At 42.9% G+C, this 18,889-nt stretch overlaps 1 protein-coding gene across 1 annotated transcript; it reads left to right on the forward strand.

Annotated features, from left to right (window-relative positions):
* The first annotated feature begins 1,277 nt into the window (after positions 1-1,277).
* On the forward strand, positions 1,278-2,630 carry LOC129080851 (tubulin alpha-1A chain-like). Its single transcript, XM_054586308.1, has one exon. It carries the CDS (start codon positions 1,278-1,280, stop codon positions 2,628-2,630), a length of 1,353 nt encoding a protein of 450 aa, XP_054442283.1.
* The last annotated feature ends 16,259 nt before the right edge of the window (positions 2,631-18,889 follow it).

Here is an 18,889-nt window from a genome sequence, read left to right on the forward strand (position 1 = left end):
ACATGAGCATCAGAAGGTGTCCTGGTGCAAAAGGAATCAGCCTGCGGGAGTCCAAAAAATAGGTTGCAATAGCTCAGGCTATGATAGTTTAAGCATGCATCAGTCTGACTGTTGGAATATCTTGTTCCCCAATAGATCCACATTAGGGGTAAATTTGCCACTGGGAACAGAGATGCAGGCTGGTGGTCCTATGGGATTCAAAAGTATGAAAAAGGGAGAATCAAGGCAACTAGGAGTTCAATTTCTACAGTCTAGAAAATACATAAAATTTTGCATTTCCTTTTTATAAATTGGAGGTTATATATTCAAAAGTAAAACTTTTAATAGATGACACTCCCAAAGCTCCTAGGCTTTGCTGTGGAGTCTATAGGATTCTATAGTCCTGCAATTTTCAACCTTTTTCATCTCATGGCACACATACACTAATTACTAAAATTCTACAGCATACCAAAAAAATATATTCTTTGCTGATCTGACAAAAAAAAGGTATAAATTTTATTCATTCACACTGGATGACAATTGTTGTGTTGGCTGTTGTCATTGTTTTTTCATTTGACAATCTAAGGGAAAAGAGGTCAGTGCCTCTGACTAAATAATCAGGAATTGCATGTTTTAAAAAAATCTTGCAGCACACTGGATAAAAATCATTGCTAGAGTGAATGCTATAGATAAAATGGTCCTGCCAGTTATAGATTCAGCCAAATATATGGGAGCCAAAACACTAGTTCAAAAAAATATATGCACCCCAATGTTCACTGCAGCATTATTTACAATAGCCAAGACCTGGAAACAGTTGATGAATGGATAAAAAAGTGGTGGTACATTTACACAATGGAATACTACTCGGCCATAAAAAAGAAGAAAATCTTACCTTTTGCAATGGCATGAATGGACCTAGAATTTATTATGCTAAGTGAATTAAGCCCATCAAAGAAAGACAAATACCATATGATCTCATTTATATCTGGAATGTAACCAACAAAATAATTTAAGAAACAAAAGAGAAACAGCAGCATAGATACATGGAACCGACTGACAGCTGTCAGAGAGAAAGGTATTTAGGGGCTGGTGACACAGAGACATGGACTACACTAAGGTGATAGTTGGAGGAAAGAGTAATGGGGGGAGGCAGAAGTAGGCAAAGGTGGGATAAATGGGGACAGGAAAAAGACTTGACTTCAGGGCAGATAGTCTTACATCGACTGCCTAAGAGTCACGCTGTAGGAAGCAACAACCTCTCCTTTTCCTCTCTGCCATCTGCTTGGCAGCCACAAAGCATGCGTGAGTGCATCTCCATCCATGTTGGCCAGGCTGGTGCCCAGATTGGCAATGCCTGCTGGGAGCTCTACTGCCTAGAACATGGCATCCAGCCTGAGGGCCAGATGCCAAGTGACAAGACCATTGTCAGGGGAGATGACTCCTTCAACACCTTCTTCAGTGAGACAGGTACTGGCAAGCACGTACCCAGGGCAGTGTTTGTAGACCTGGAGCCCACAGTCATTGATGAAGTTCGCATTGATACCTACCTCCAGCTCTTCCACCCTGAGCAGCTGATCACAGGCAAAGAAGATGCTGCCAATAACTATGACCGTGGACTCTACACCATTGGCAAGATCATTGACCTTGTCCTGGGCCAAATTTGGAAACTGGATGACCAGTGCATAAGTCCTCAGGGCTTCTTGGTTTTCCATAGCTTTGGTGTGGGAACTGGTTCTGGGTTCACCTCCCTGCTGATGGAGCACCTCTCTGTCGATTATGATAAGAAGTCCAAGCTGGAGTTCTCCATTTACCCAGCTCCCCAGGTTTCCACAGCTGTAGTGGAGCCCTACAACTCCATCCTTACCACCCATACCACCCTGGAGCACTCTGATTGTTCCTTCATAGTTGACAATGAGGCCATCTATGACATCTGTTGTAGAAAACTCAATATTGAGCATCTCACCTACACTAACCTGAATAGGTTGATAGGTCAAATTATGTCCTCCACCACTGCTTCCCTCAGGTTTGATGGAGCCCTGAATGTCAATATGACTGAATTCCAGACCAACTTGGTGCCCTATTCCTGCATCTTCTTCCCTCTGGCCACAAATGCCCCTGTCATCTCTGCTGAGAAAGCCTACCATGAACAGCTTTCTGTGGCAGAGATCACCAATGTGGGCTTTGAGCCAGCAAACCAGATGGTGAAATATGATCATCGGCATGGTAAATACATGGCTTGCTGCCTGTTGTACCATGGTGATGTGGTTCCCAAAGATGTCAATGCTGCCATTGCCACCACCAAGACCAAGTGTACTATCCAGTTTGTGGACTGGTGTCCCACTAGCTTCAAAGTTGTCATTAATTACCAGCCTCTCACTGTGGTGCTTGGTGGAGGCCTGGCCAAAGTACAAAGAGCTGTGTGCATGCTGAGCAACACCACAGCTACTACTGAGGCCTGGGCTCGCCTGGACCACAAGTTTGACCTGATGTATGACAAGTGTGCCTTTGTCCACTGGTACGTGGGTGAGAGTACGGAGGAGGGAAAGTTTACTGAAACCTGTGAGGACATGGCTGCCCTAGAGAAGGACTATGAGAAGGTTGGTGTGGATTCTGTTGAAGGAGAGGGTGAGGAAGAAGGAGAGGAATACTAAGGTTAAAATGTCATAATGGTGCTGCTTTTACAGGGAAGCTTATTCTGTTTAAAACATTGAAAAGTTGTGGTCTGATCAGTTAATTTGGATGTAGCAGTATATACTCATATACAATTACTGGTCTATGCTTTAACATGACACTTTGTTACAGACCCAACCAGTCCATTTCTCTGATGTGTTTGAATAAAGTATTCCCTGTCTTAAATGAAAAAAAAAAAAAAGAGAAAGACTTGACTTCGGATACTGAGTATACGATACAATATGCAGATGATGCTTTATTGAGTTGTACACTTGAAACCTGTATGGTTTTATTAACCAATGTTATCCCAAAAAATTCAACAAAATATAAAAAATAAAAAACTGTGAAAAAATTCTTGCCATATTCTACAACATGGATGAACCAAGAAGACATTACACTAAATGAAATAAACCAGTCACAAAAAGACAAATACTACATAATTCCACTTATACGAGGTATTTTAAGTAGTTATACTCTTGGAAACAGAAAGTAGAATAGTGACTGTCAGGGGCCAGGGAAGAGGAAAAGGAGAGTTGTTGCTGAATGGATATAGTATTTCAATTTTCCAAGATGAAAAAGTGCTAGAGATGTGCTGCATAACAAAATGCATATATGACCAAGATGGAGGCTAGGTAGATACACTTTGCCTCCTTGCACAGCAAAAAGGACAACAACAAATTTAAAAACAAAAAATAACCAGAACTGCCGGAAAATAGTACCACATGGAAGAGCAACAACCAAGGAGTTAAAGAAGAAATGCTCATCTAGACTGGTAGAAGGGGCAGAGACAGGAACCCAGGCATAGAGGATGCACAGCAAGGTAGCGGCTGGAGAACAAGGCAGGCAAGGAGGCGGCTTGCAGACTGGGCAGTCCCACATTTGCCTGTGGATAAACTGGAGGGAGAGCTGGGGAGCGAGACAGACCATACAATCCAGGGTTCCAGTGTGGGAAAAGAAACCCTCAAAACCTCTGGAGGAAAAAACCTGTGGGGGTTGCAGCAGCAGAAGAAACTCCCAAACTCACAAGAGAGTTCATTGGAGAGACCCACAGGACCATAGAATGCACGCAAACCTACCCACCTGGAAATCAGAAGGGCCCAATTTGCTTATGGGTAGCAGGGGAAGTGACTGTAAGCAGAGGAGAGTCAAGAAAGCAGCATTGTTTTCTCTCGGACCCCTCCCAGTTGTGACAGTGTCACAACATAGTGACCTGGGTTGCCCCACCCTGGAGAACACCTAAAGCTCTGCCCCTCCCAACATAACAGGAGCACTGAGACCAAGAAATATGGCCCAAATGAAAGAACAGATCAAAACTCCAAAACAGAACTAAGTGATGAACAAATAGCCAACGTATCAGATGCACAGCTCAAGACACTGGTAATCTGGATGCTCACTGAATTGCTTGAGTATGGTCACAAAATGGAGGAAAAAGTGAAGGCTGCACAAAGTGAAATAAAGAAAAATATACAGGACTAACAGTAAAGGGAAGGAAACCAGGACTCAAATCAACAATTTGGAGCAGAAGGAAGAAATAAACATTCAGCCAGAACAGAATGAAGAAACAAGAATTCAAAAAAATGAGGAGAGGCTCAGGAACCTCTTGGACAACTTTAACCTTCCAACATCTGAATCAGAGGAGTGCCAGAAGGAGAAGAGGAAGAGCAAGAAACTGAAAAATTATTTGAAAAAAATTATGAAGGAGAACTTCCCCAATCTGGCCAAGGAAATAGACTTCCAGGAGATCCAGGAAGTTCAGAGGGTCCCCAAGAAGTTGGACTCCGGGAAGCACACACCAAGGCACATCATAATTACATTACCCAACACTAAAGATAAGGAGAGAATCTTAAAAGCAGCAAGAGAAAAGGAGACAGTAACTTACAAAGGAGTTTCCATAAGACTCTCAGCTGATTTCTCAAAAGAAACCTTGCAAGCAAGAAGGGGCTGGCAAGAAGTTTTCAAAGTCATGAAAGACAAGGACCTACACCCAAGATTTCCCCAGATAAGGTCAAGTTAGAGAAGTTCATCATCATCAGGCCTTTATTATATGAAATGTTAAAGGGACTTATCTAAGAAAAAGAAGATCAAAAACTATGAACGGTAAAAAAGAGGGGAGGGGGAGGAGGCTGAATGGGGGAAAAGGTACAGGGAATAAGCAGTATAAATAATAGGTACAGAATAGGCAAAGGGAGGTTAAGAATAATATAGGAAATGAAGAAGCCATAGAACTTATTTGTACAACCCATGGACATGACCTAAGGGGAGGGCAATGCTGGGGGGAGGGATGGTATAAGGTGGAGGGGAATAAAGGGGAGGAAAAAATAGGACACTGTAATAGCATAATCAATAAAATATATATTAAAAAACAAAGTGCATATAGTTAACACTACTATGCTGTACATTTAAGAATGTTTAAGATGGTAAATTTTCTGTTACATATTTCAACATATGGTGATGCCTAGGAACTGGGTTTGAACAGAAGTAGTTAGTTGGAGAAAACTCAGGGTAGAAATGTATGAAAACATCATATTTTCTATGAACAGATGGGGTCACTAAACAAAAGTGTCTTAAGCCCAATAGCCTTATGATCAAGAAAGTACTCCTTAAGAGTACTGCTATGAAGAGGTTGTCATAATTCCCTACTCAATATCTCAAAAGCATGTTTCTGCCATGACTCAGTGCATCTTTAGGGACCAAAAAAAAAAAAAATGATCTCTCACATTTGTATAAGAAATATTGAGAGGCACTGAGGTGGAGTCAGAGTTACAAGACTGCCACTGCCACTCTCTAGCTTTTTGACGTTGGACAGTCACAGGTCAAAAAATCCACTTGTAAATGGAGATACTGGTACTTCCCTTTAAAGGAATGGTGGGAGGAAGTGGGACAAGCCCTATGGAACACTCAGCACTGTGCTTAGTGGTCCCCCCAAAAATGGTGATAGTGATTTGCCTCTTTAGACTCCAAGGCACTTTCAACACAATCTTGTATTTGACCTGAATAGCTTTGTCCAACTTGTCTAGGATAAGGGAATTTTTCTTTTCTAATTCCATTACATTAATTAGTCATCAGAAACTTCCATTCCCAGACTTATTGGAATAAATTAATTTTTGCACTAGAGCGAAGTGATGGATAAAGTGGAGCAAGATAACTCTACATTTTTTTTCAAGGAGGTTTCTCCATTTTCCCACAATGAGAGATCATTAAAATAACAATACAAGTGGCACCAAATTAATAAAATGTAGGTCAGTTGAACTTCTGTTACCTGTTTTTACTCAATTAAGGAATGCAGTGATTAAACTGCCAGAAAAAAAAAATCATATGCTTCTCCTAATATCCAACAGGTTCGGATTAAACCACATGCGGTGATCAAGACTAAGTATTGGGTGACACTGCCTATGTGGCTTAACCAAAATAATGATTATCCGAACCAAGTTGAACAACAAATCCCAAAGTGGAGTGACCTGTGCTTCTCAGGTTATATTTTTGTATGTGGGAAAATGTGAGCCACACATTATCTCACTGTCAAGGATGGGTTTACTTTATGGCCCGACTATTGCACTCTGTAGATCAACAGGTCAGTCTAAACTCCCTTGTGTGGGTCATAATCGATTATAGCTTTCCTTTGGACCTTATCTTGGCTGTCTGAAGTTAGACCTACTGATCCCATTTAGTATTATGCATAGTTAGCTGAGTCTGTGCCCTTGGTAGGGAGGGGTATGATTGAGGTAAAGATTGTAAGGTGGCCTCATCTTGCTGCTTGGAGTCCTATTGATACTAGCTCTGATTAAATGCTAGTTAAACAAATTAAATGAATTTTTCCCAGTCTCTGTAGTCAGATTAATCAGAGTGACTAACAAATTGACACACTCTTATAAAAACCCAAATTCAGCCAAGAATGTGTTATTGTGGGCCAATAGCTGGATTTTTTTTTTTTTTGGTTGATCAACTTTTTTAAATTGTTATTTAGAACTGGGATATATAAATCACATGACACTACACACTGATGTACTTATTACTTGTAGTACATTTTTAAACTTGTAGTCTACATAAAATTTCTGATAAATTCTATTTCATTATTTACTTATGATTGTATATGTTGCATTATTGAGCATCTGTGGCAAGAGAGAACTTTCTTTTCATTTTTTATTTTTAAAACATGTTTATTCCATTACAGTTGTCTCAATTTTTCCCTCTTTTCCCTCCTTAACCCACCCCACCCTGCCCCCCTCTCCCACAATCAATTCCCACTCTCTTGTCCATGTCCATGTGTCATTCATGTTCTTTGTTTAGTCCCTTTGTCCTCCTTCCCTATCCCTCTAGTCACTTTCTGTCTGCTCTTTGTTTCCATGCCTGTGGTTTATTTTGTTTGTTAATTTTGTTGAATAGATTCACTTATAGGTGAGATCATATGGTACTTGTCTTTCACTGACTGGCTTATTTCACTTAGCATAATATTCTCCAGTTCCATCCATGTTGTCACAAAAAGTAGGAGTTCCTTCTTTCTTTTCTTTTTTAAAAAAATGCAGATTGACTTTATTTATTTATTTATTTTTAATGTCAAAATCCATTATAAAAAATTAAAAATTTAAGTCCATTATAAAGTCTCAGCAATTAAAACAACATGACACCAGCACAGAAATAATCAAGTAAATCAATGCACTAAAATGAGCATTCTAGAAACAAATGTATGTATCTGCCTAACAATGTAATATATGATTAAATTGATATTTCAAATCAATGGGGAAAATAAGGCTTATTCAACAAATAAGGTGCATGGACCACTTTTACTTGTCATAAAACAAATATAGAGCCCTCCTTCACACATTATACAAAAATATTCAGGTGTATTAAAAATCAACATGTGAAATCTAAGTAGTTTTAGGAGAAAACACAAAATAATATTTTTCTTACCCTGAAGTAATATATTAAAACCCAAAAACTATAAAGTAAAATACTGACAATGTGACTACATTAAGCATCTAAGACTGTACAGTAACAGACATATAAAAAAAGTAAAAGGACAAGTAATAGAATAGGAAAGTATTTGCAACACATCTAAAAAAGGGTTAATGGTTTGTTTTTTCAGGGAAAAAGTTCTACAAACATTTAATCAAAAAATGGATAAAGAAAATAAGACCAGCAACACTGAAAGTAAAAGAAACCAACAGAGACAAGAGGGAAGGAAGGAGGGGGGCGGGGAAAAGGAAGGGAAGGGGAAAGTCAAGGAACATATAGCAAGGACTCATGGACAAAACCAAAGGGGAAGAGCTGAGGGAGGGAAGGAAGGAGGGGGCAAGGGAAAGTGGTGGAGGGGAGGCAGAGACACATGTATTTGAAAAAATACATTAAAATAAAAATTTAAAAAAATGGATAGATTATGTTGTACACTTGAAACTGGAGAGAAGATGGCGGAGGAGTGAATGGGAGTCACATTGACCTCCTCCCAAAACCAAACTGGAATTGCAACTAAATAATGTAGTAATCACCTGGAAACAGTGGAGCGATAGTGGGAGAGGAGCCTTGGTGCCGCGGACAGTGGATTCGACTCTCACACATCCCAACGGGTGAGAAGTGCGGTGGAGGATCAAGAGGGTGGGCTGGGTGCCCACGGGCACTGGCACCAGAGGGACATTGAAACGGCCAGTTAGCTTCCCCTCAGAAGAACGGGGTCTGAATCATAAACAGGAACCCCTAAACTACAGCAGCTAAAGCCAAGAAAATACATACAAAACGCAACCCCAAAAGGCTTAGGGGCGCTCTCTGCCAGAGACAGGTGGCTGGGGATGCAAAGAGACATTTAAAGGGCCAATGCAAAAGTTGCAGTGGCAGCCACCCTCCTTGATCTCTGGGTAGAGGCAGCAGCAGGGTGGGCTGGTGCCTGGGAGAAGACTGGTGAGGAAAACTTTGTGAAGAGAACTGACAGGGTGGCTGGTGGAGCCCCGGTGATGGCGCACCTCCCACTCTGCAGCTACCATCTCGCTCAGGCTTAAGGAAATCAATTAATCTGCCCTCTGTGTGCTCTGCACACAGCTTGTACGCATGTGAGCGTGTGAGCTGCGGGGTTGAGTGCAGACTGGCTGGGAGAGCCTTGAGGAGAGACTGGAGAGGGAGGCGTTGGGGAAAGAATGGGAGGAGGAACCGGGGAGTCCCGACTCACTCCCCTTTCTGTAGTCTCCATTGTGGGCTGGAAAGGCGCGACCCCAAAGAGGCAGAAGAGGGGCGCGCAGGAACCAGACTGCCTGCGATTGAAACGCAGTCCGCACAGGTGGTGGATCCTTGGCCGAAGGGGTCACAGAACTGCCCAGGGACCCCTGAGGAGAGACTAGAAACGGAGGCATTGGGGAAAGAACGGGAGGAGGAACCAGGGAGTCCTGACTCCTTCTCCTTGCCTTAGTCTCCATTGCGAGGGAAGAGGCCACACCCCCAAAGAGCCAAAAACCGAAAAGCACACATAGACACCCCCAAAACACCCAGTGCAGGCGCGCACACTTGCGCCAACAGGCGAGGGTTGGCGAGCGTGTGTGTAACCCCCGCGGGCAGGCGAACGCTTGCACCGGCCGGCAAGGCCTCCCACAGATTGGCACCGAAAAGGCCTGCGAGGGAGTGCACAGAGCGGCAAGGGCAGGCGTAAATTGAACACCCGCCCACGATTGCGGAGCGGCCCACAAAATTAGTAGAGCTGCCCAGAGTCCGTGGAGGAGAGACCAGAGACGGGATTAACCGAGGAGTCCTGGAGCTGACTTCTTCCCATTTCTGTAGTCTCCATTTGGCGAGGGCCAGCAACGCACCCAAAGAGCCAAAAGCGGGGAAAATACACAATAGAAGACCCTAAACTGACCAGTGCCGCGGAGCTCGCTGGCCAGGGGGGCCAGATGAGTACTCGAGGTCGCAAATAAGCACCCTGGTCTGGGGCAAGCACATGTGAGCCCTGGCAGGCAGGGGATCCTGCCGCGCTGGGAGCCCGCTCAAGGAGCCCGCGTGAGAGTGCAGAGAGAGCCCAAAAAATAGCCCAGCCCTGACCAAAGGGGTTACAGATCTGCCCTAAGCAGGACTCAGACACAGACATTAGACTCCTGGAAGGCTCAAACAAACAACCCAAGGTCCTATAGGGTCAACAACTGACATTATCAGAGGCAGGCCCAGAAAGAAAAGGACAAAAATATTTAACAGACTCTCACAAAAATGGGAAGAAAAAGAAGTTCGCCCCAAATGAGTGGAAAAGGGGACTCCCCACAGAGAGAGCTAAATGAAGTAGAGGCAAGGGAACTATCAGATACTGAATTCCAAGCGATGGTTCTAAGGAAGCTCCATGAGCTCAGCCAGCTCAAAGAGAACTATGCGAAACTGCAGAGAAACTATCAGGATCTTACAGCAAACTATATCAGCCTGGAAAAGGACATAGAAACTATCAAGAAGACACAAGAGGATATGAAGAATACCATTTCTGAATTGAAGAACACAGTAGAAGGAATCCAAAGCAGGCTGGATGAAGCCGAGGATCGAATCAGTGAGATGGAGGATAAGGTAGAAAGAAGCTCCCAGAAAGAACAAGAAATGGAAAAAAGACTCAAAAAGACTGAAGAGGCATTTAGGGAAATGCAGGACAACCCAAAACACAATAATATCCATATAATAGGGATACCAGAAGGAGAAGAAGAGGAGCAAGGGACAGAGAACCTCCTCAAAAAAGGAATGATGGAAAATTTCCCTAATTTGAGGAGAGAAAGGCTCTCATGGATCCAGAGGACCCCATCAAGAGGGACCCAAGGAGGTCCACTCCAAGACACATCATCATTAAAATGGCAAATGTCAAAGACAAAGAGAGAATCCTCAAGGCAGCAAGGGAGAAGGTAAAGTAACATACAAGGGGGCCCCGATATGCCTAGGAGCTGACTTCTCAACAGTAACACTACAAGCCAGAAGGGAATGCCAACAAATATTCCAAGCCATGAAAAGCAAGGGCCTACAGCCAAGGCTGCTCTGCCCAGCTAGGTTCTCCATTAAAACAGAAGGGGAAACACAGAGTTTCCCAGACAAGAGAAGACTAAAAGAATACATCTCTACCAAACCAGCACTCCAAGATATGCTAAGGGGACTGGTTTAAGCAGATGAAGGAAAAGAATGAGAGAGAGAGGAACACAGGTACAAAGAGAAAAGATGAGTAAGTTTCTATCAGTAATATCACTCAATGTGAATGGACTAAATGCCCCAATCAAAAGACACAGGGTAGCTGAATGGATAAGAAAACATGGCCCACACATATGCTGCCTACAAGAGACCCACCTCACAGCAAGAGACATACACAGATTGAAAGTAAAGGAATGGAAAAAAGTATTCCAAGCAAATGGGCATTAGAAAAAGGCCGGGGTTGTCATACTTGTATCAGACAAAGTAGACTTCAAAACAAAGGCCATAAAGAGAGACCCAGAGGGGCACTTTATCATACTTAAAGGAAGAATCTATCAAGAAGACATCAACATTGTAAACTTATATGCTCCCAATATAGGAGCCCCCAAGTTTATAAGGCAATTGTTGGATGACTTCAAAAAAGATATAGACAGCAACACACTGATGGTAGGGGATTTCAACACCCCACTGTCAAAAATGGACAGATCTTCCAAACAAAACATTAATAAACATATTGTGGCGCTGAATGACACACTGAATCAAAGAGACTTAACGGACATATATAGAATCTTACATCCCAAAGAAGAAAAATACACATTCTTTTCAAATGCTCATGGCAGTTTTTCAAAGATAGACCACATGATAGGAAACAAAGCAAGCCTCAGTAATTTCAGGAAAATTGAAATAATACCAAACTTCTTCTCGGACCACAAGGGCTTGAAACTGGAAATCAACCTCAAAGAGAAACTTCAAAAACTTGCAAACTCATGGAGACTGAACAGTACACTATTAAACAATGACTGGGTCAATAATGAGATAAGAGAGGGAATCAAAAAATTTCTGGAAACAAATGAAAATGAACAGACAACAGTCCATAACCTATGGGACACAACAAAGGCAGTCCTGAGAGGGAAGTTCATAGCAATACAGGCTTTCCTAAAAAAGATATAAATATTTCAAATAAAAGACCTAACACTACAACTTCAAGAACTTCGAGAAACAACAACAAATAAACCCCAGAGCAAGTAGAAGGAAGGAAATAGTCAAGATGAGAGCAGAACTGAATGACATAGAGACGAAAAGAACAATTCAGAGTATCCACCAATCCAGAAGCTGGTTCTTTGAAAAGATAAATAAAATTGACAAGCCTTTAAGCAGACTCATCAAGAAAAAAAGGGAGAGGACCCAAATTAATAATATCAGACATGAAAGAGAAGATAACAACTGATACCACAGAACTACAAATGATCATCAGAAACTATTATGAACAATTATATGCCAAGAAAAATTGAAAATCTTGATGAAATGGACAAATTTTTAGAAAAGTATAATCTTCCAACACTGAAGGAGGAAGAAACAGAAAGCTTGAACAGACCAATAACAGCTGGGGAAATGGAAGCAGTAATCAAGAAACTCCTGGCACACAAAAGCCCAGAGCCGGACGGCTTCACAGGAGAATTTTACAAAACATTTAAGGAAGAGCTAACCCCTGTCATTCTCAGACTATTCCAAAAAATCCAAGAGGAGGGAAGACTCCCAGACTCCTTCTATGAGGCCAGCATCACCCTGATCCCAAAACCAGACAAAGACCCTACAAAGAAAGAAAACTACAGGCCAATTTCGCTGATGAACATAGATGCTAAAATCCTCAACAAAATATTGGCAAACCGCATCCAGCAATACATGAAAAAGGTTATCCACCATGATCAAGTGGGATTCATCTCAGGGATGCAGGGATGGTTCAATATACGCAAATCAGTAAACGTGATATATCACATAAACAAAAGAAAAGACAAAAACCACGTGATCATCTCAATAGATGCAGAAAAGCATTCGATAAGGTACAGCACCCAATTATGATCAAAACACCCAGCAAAATGGGAATAAATGGGGCATTCCTCAACGTAATAAAGGCCATATATGAAAAACCTACAGCCAATATCATACTCAACAGGCAAAAACTGAGAGCTTTCCCACTAGGATCGGGAACACAAGGATGTCCGCTTTCATCGCTTCTTTTCAACATCATATTGGAAGTACATCGTATTGTCCTAGCCACAGCGGTCAGACAAGAGAAAGAGATAAAAGGCATCCAAATAGGAAAGGAGGAAGTAAAGCTATCATTGTTTGCAGATGACATGATAGTGTACATAGAGAACCCTGTAGACTCTACCAAAAAAACTCCTCAACCTAATAAGTGAATTTGGCAAAACAGCAGCGTACAAAGTCAACATTCAGAAATCAAAGGCATTTTTGTACACCAGCAATGCAATAGAAGAAGAAGAAATCAGAAAAAGAATACCATTCGATATAGCAAGAAGGAAAATAAAGTACCTAGGCATAAATTTAACCAAAGACGTAAAAGACCTGTATGCAGAAAAATATACAACATTGAAAAAAGAAATTAAGGAAGACACAAATAAATGGAAGCATATACCGTGCTCATGGATTGGAAGAATTAATATCATCAAAATGTCCATACTACCCAAAGCAATTTATAGATTCAACACAATCCCTATTAAGATACCAATTACGTATTTCACAGAAATAGAACAGACATTTCAAAAATTTATATGGAACCATAAACGACCCCGAATAGCCTCAGCAATTTCGAGAAAGAAAACAAAGTAGGAGGGATCACAATACCAGACATCAAACTCTACTACAAAGCCACTATACTCAAAACAATCTGGTACTGGCACAAGAACAGACCCATAGACCCGTGGCACAGAATAGAAAGCCCAGAAATGAGCCCAGGTCTCTATGGGCATCTAATATTTGACAAAGGGGGCAGAAGCATAAAATGGAGCAATAATAGCCTCTTCAACAAATGGTGTTGGGAGAGCTGGACGGCTACATGCAAAAAATTGGAATTGGATCATCAGCTGACACCATACACAAAAATAAACTCAAGAGGGATAAAAGACTTAAATATAAGTCACAACACCATCAAAGTCCTAGAGGAGAACATTGGCAGGAAACTCTCAGATATCCCACGCAGAAATTTTTTCACCGATATGTCTCCTAAAGCAGGGACATAAAGGAAAGAATAAACAAGTGGGACCTCACCAAAATAAGAAGCTTCTGCACGGCAATAGAAAACATCAGCAAAATGAAAAGGGATCCAACCATATGGGAAAATATATTCGCTAATGATACATCAGATAGAGGTTAGATCTCCAAGATATATAAAGAACTCACTTGACTCCACTCCAAGAAGACAAACGATCCAATCAAAAAATGGGCAAAGGACCTGGGCAGACGCTTTTCCAAGGAGGAGGTACAGAGGGCCCAGAGGCATTTGAAAGGATGCTCAGCACCACTAGCCATCAGAGAAATGCAGATCAAAACCACCATGAGGTACCGCCTCACACCGGGCAGAATGCCCATCATAAACAGATCAACAAACAATAGGTGCTGGCGAGGCTGTGGAGAAAAGGGAACCCTAGTCCACTGTTGGTGGGAATGCAGACTGATGCAGCCACTGTGGAAAGCAGTGTGGAATTTCCTCAAAAGGCTGAAAAATGGAGTTGCCTTTTGATCCAGGGATTCCCCTGCTGGGACTATACCCTAAGAACACCAAAACGCCAATACAAAAGAACCTATGCACCCCAGTGTTCATAGCAGCACAATTTACAATAGCCGAGTGTTGGAAGCAACCTAAATGCCCATCAGTAGATGACTGGATCAAAAAATTATGGTACATATACACAGTGGAATACTACGCAGCAGAAAGCAAAAAAGAACTACTAAACTTCGCGACAGCATGGATGGAACTGGAGAGCATTATGCTAAGCGAAATAAGCCAGGGGGCGAAAGACAGATACCATATGATCTCACCTATAAGCAGAACCTAACCAACAATACAAAGATGCAAGGAAAATAAGACCAGCCACACTGAAAGGAAAAGAAATCAACAGAGAGAAGAGGGAAGGAGGGAGGGGGTGGTGGGGAAAAGGAAGGGAAGGGGAAAGTCAAGGAACATATAGCAAGGACTCATAGACAGAACCAAAGGGGAAGAGCTGAGGGAGGGAAGGAGGGAGGGGGCAAGGGAAAGTGGTGGAGGGGAGGCAGAGACAAATGTATTTGAAAAAATAAATTAAAAAAAAAAAAACCCATGCTGGGCTCCCAGCTCAAAGCATCAGAGTTAGGAAGATGCGCACACATAACATCTGGCTGTGAAAGTTAGCAGGGATTCTGTCCACCAGAGAAAGACTAGAGGCTGCTAGAGGCACAGGCGCCCTCTAAAAGGGCCAATGCGCAAAATCTCATTTGCAGCCACTCACCCTGGGCTCCAACAGAGAGACAGTGAAGTGGACTAGACTGGAGTTTGTGTCTCTGGGTAGAGAGCTAAAGGGACAGCCTCCAGGATCTCTGTGCTAAGTCCCTCTCCCATACTGCAGACACCATCTCTCTTGAGTGGAGCACACCCATTCCTAAGGTTTGAGCCTAGGAGAATTCAGTAGCCCCCTGCCCCCTGTTCTCCCTGCTGCCTCTTTGGGGTGTGGCCTGCCTGAGCAAGATGGAGACTGAGGAATGGGGAAGGAGTCAGCTCCGGGAACCCCCAGCTACTCCGTCAGTTCTCTCCCCAGTGCCTCTGTCTCCAGTCTCTCCTCAAGGGTCTCTAGGCAGCTCTGTGTCCCCTTTGGCCAGGGATCTACTGTCTCAGCCATCTGCACTGCACTCAACACCCAGGCCCGTGCACACAAGTCCTGGGCAGAGTTTCCTGAAGACAGGTTTATTGTTTCCTTTATGCCTGAGCGAGACAGAAGCTGCAGAATGGGATGTGAGTCTCACCGGGACCCCGCTGGTCACCGTCTCAGTTCTCTCCACAAAGCTTTCTTCACCAATCTTTCCTCAGGCTCCAGCCCAGTCTGCTCCCACCTCTGCCCAGAGACCAAGGAAGGTGGCTGCCATGCATATTTTCATGTTGGCCCTTTAAACATCTCTTTGTGTCTCCAGCCACCTGTCTCTGGCAGAGAGCACCACTTGCACTTTTCACGGTTGTCTTTTGTCTGTGTGCTTTTTTGGGTTCAGATGTTGTAGTATAGAGGTCCCTGCTTATGATTCAGACCCTATTCTTCTTAGGGGGATCCAACTGGCCATTTCAACATCCCTCTGGTGCTGGTGCCCTTGGCCACCCAGCCAACCCTCTCGGGCCTCCACCACACTTCTCACCCATTAAGATGTGCGAAAGTCAATTCCACTGTCTGTCCGAGGGTCCAAGGCTCCTGTCTCACTATCATTCCATTGTTTTCCAGGTGATTCCTCCACAATTTAGTTGCAGTTCCAGTTTTGTCCTGGGAGTAGGTCAGCGTGACTTCCATTCCTCCACCATATTCCCTTCTCCCCTCAGCCACCATCTCCTGTTTCTAGGCTTAGGCTTGGTCCAAACCCATCGCGTCTAATGATTGTTCTCTGTACTCCAGAGAGAGAAAGTGTTGTGATCCAGATGATCTCTGGTGACCTCAAGGAGTTCCCCAGTGAGCCATGCAAACATTGACATTTTTATGAAAAAGGTTGGGAAGCATTGGTCTAAAGCAGTAATCACTATTCCACAACATAACACCTTCCAGTCCCTTTACCACTGTCCCTCCTCTCACTCAGGTTACATTTGGTCTGATCTAAAATTTTATAATCAGAGCACAGAGGAAGACAGGAAGAGACAAGGGCAGGATGGGCCCCCTCACGCAGGTGAAGCACCTGGGAAGCCAGAGGGATACTGCATCAGCAGAACTCCCTCCCCCTGGGACCATGGGGGTCTCAGACCCACACAGGGGTCCCCAGTTCACAGCAACAAGAATGTGAAGGGGAGCCTCTGTAGTATTGGGCAGTGGGAAGCAGTGGGGATTTGATCTTCTTGGGAGATTAACAGCACACAATCCAAAGGAAAAAGTGAGCCCATGTTACAACAGTAGCTTGGGAAGTTTGCTCAAATTTGTGACTGCTAGAAGGGCCACACAGAAGTTCAGGGACAGAGAAAGGGTCTGCTTGGTACACCTAGCAGTGACTCTGAGGGGCCCTCCCTCTGGAAGGAATTGGGGCACAGAGCCAGTTGGTGTCTGGATGATGAGGCTTGAGGATGAGGACCCCTCTCGCCCACATTCAGCAACCATGGGTAGCACCCCTCCCCCCACCTGCTGAGTTGCTCCCTTTCTCTCCCCTATTGTGCAGTCAGTCTTCTGAGGCAAAGGGGTATGGCACTAGGCTGGAAATGTAGCTACACCCTGGTCAGTTAGACAGCATTGGGGAGTGGGGCACTTGGCCCATGCAGAGCCTGGGTGAAGCTGAGAATTTCTGCCTAGCCCTACTGTCACCAGCCACACACAGAGAGACTGGAATGCCAAGCAGGACTGATTTATCTTTTCTTTATTCCTTTCTGCTTGGTTTGACAGTGAGCCATGCAGAATTGGGCTTCTGCAACTATGTCCAGGTGGGCTTCTGTCCGAGAGTCAGATGGACATGTGCTGGGCTCAGCGGCTGTATTAAGGGGAAGCAGAAATGTGTTCCCCAGTGAGTTCTGCCCATGCAGCCACAAGGAGAGGAAGTGCCTGACCCCTCCTACAAAGTGTGAGCACCATTCCAGAGACTGTTTGAATCATTTCTGCTAAGTCCTGCATACCCCTCCTGAGTGCAGTTCTGTGAGGGAAGAAATACAAGCTCAGAGCCCAGACACTCAAAGGAGGAGACCTGAGGCAGACCAACCTCTGGGCCCCCAGAGGCCAACACAAGCCGCCTACTAAAAGCTCCACCCTGACAAACTTGCCAAGGGCTGTACAAACAGGGATATTGTCTGGCATTGGCTTGCAACAGAGAACCTCTCAGAGGCCACAGCAAGTGGCCAGCTTCAAACAGCATTGGAGCTGGATTCAAGTAGTTTCACAATCAGCATATCCAGAGGCTGATCACAGCAGGCACAACAATCTGCCCAGGCAAACCATACTTTTTTATTTTTTAATATTCTCTTTATTTTCTCTTTCATTTTTTCTTTTTTTCATATTTTTCTTTAATGTCTATTATTCTTTTTCCTATTCTTACTTTATTTTTTCTCTTTTCTTCTTTATTCTTTTTTCCCATTTTTCTTTTCCTACTCTTTATTTCATTTTTTCTGTATATTTATTATTATTGATTTATTTATTTTCTCTACCTTCTTCCTTTTCATATTCTCTTTTTTTTCTTTTTTCCTTCTCTATCTTTTGTTTCTTGTTCTTTATTATTCTTTTTTATTTTATTTCTTTGTGTTTTTTTTTGTCTCTTTTCTGATTCTTTTGGTGGTGGTGGCGGTGGTGGTGGTTTTTTGTTGTTGTTGCATTGTTTCAGGTTTGTTTTGTTTTATTTTATTTTGTTTAGTCAGCACCTGTACAACAATTTGCATGACATGGTCAGGGTTGAGCCTCACAGTCAACCAACCTGAACATGGAGCCCATCCACAAACAAGACAACACCAATCAAAAACCAATTACAACAGAGGGCCCAAATAACACACACAAGGGTAATTCCTAGAGCACCCAGTTCAAGTGATCAAGGAGAATGCACCACTGGGTACCATAGGACATGTACTACAGAAGGCTACTCTACCAAGTCTGGGAGTCATAGCAGTTCTATTTAATACATAGAAACAAACACAAAGAGACAGCCAACATTGGGAGACAAAGAAACAGACCCCAAATAAAAGAACACGAAGAATCTCCAGGAAAAAAGCTAAATGAAATGGAGATAAACAATTTATCAGAGACAGAGCTCAAAGTAATGGTTATAAGGATGCTCAACAGCATAAAAATGGGACATAGAAACCATGAAAAACAACCAGTCAAAAAGGAAGAATAAAATATTTGAAATAAAGAATACACTTGAAGCAGATTGGATAAAGCAGAGAATTGAATCAGCAAATTAATAGATGAGGTAGAAAAAAAATCAATCAGAGCAGCAAAAGGAAAAAAAAAAAAGAATTAAAGCACCGGGATAGTGTAAGGGATTTTGGGGACAACAAGAAATATAACAACATACAAATCATATGACTACCAGATGGAGAAGAAAGAGAGCAAGATGTAGAGAACCTGCCTAAAGAAATAATGACGGAAAACTTCCTTAACCTGGTGAAGGAAAAAGTCACACA

The sequence above is a fragment of the Pteronotus mesoamericanus genome, unplaced genomic scaffold, assembly GCF_021234165.1.
Source record: "Pteronotus mesoamericanus isolate MK-2021 breed Mesoamerican mustached bat unplaced genomic scaffold, CSHL_Meso_final contig_94, whole genome shotgun sequence".
Taxonomy (NCBI): domain Eukaryota; kingdom Metazoa; phylum Chordata; class Mammalia; order Chiroptera; family Mormoopidae; genus Pteronotus; species Pteronotus mesoamericanus.

Bases quoted from the DNA above. Each gene is read 5' to 3' on its own strand.
- LOC129080851 (XM_054586308.1), top strand. From the start codon at position 1,278: ATGCGTGAGTGCATCTCCATCCATGTTGGCCAGGCTGGTGCCCAGATT.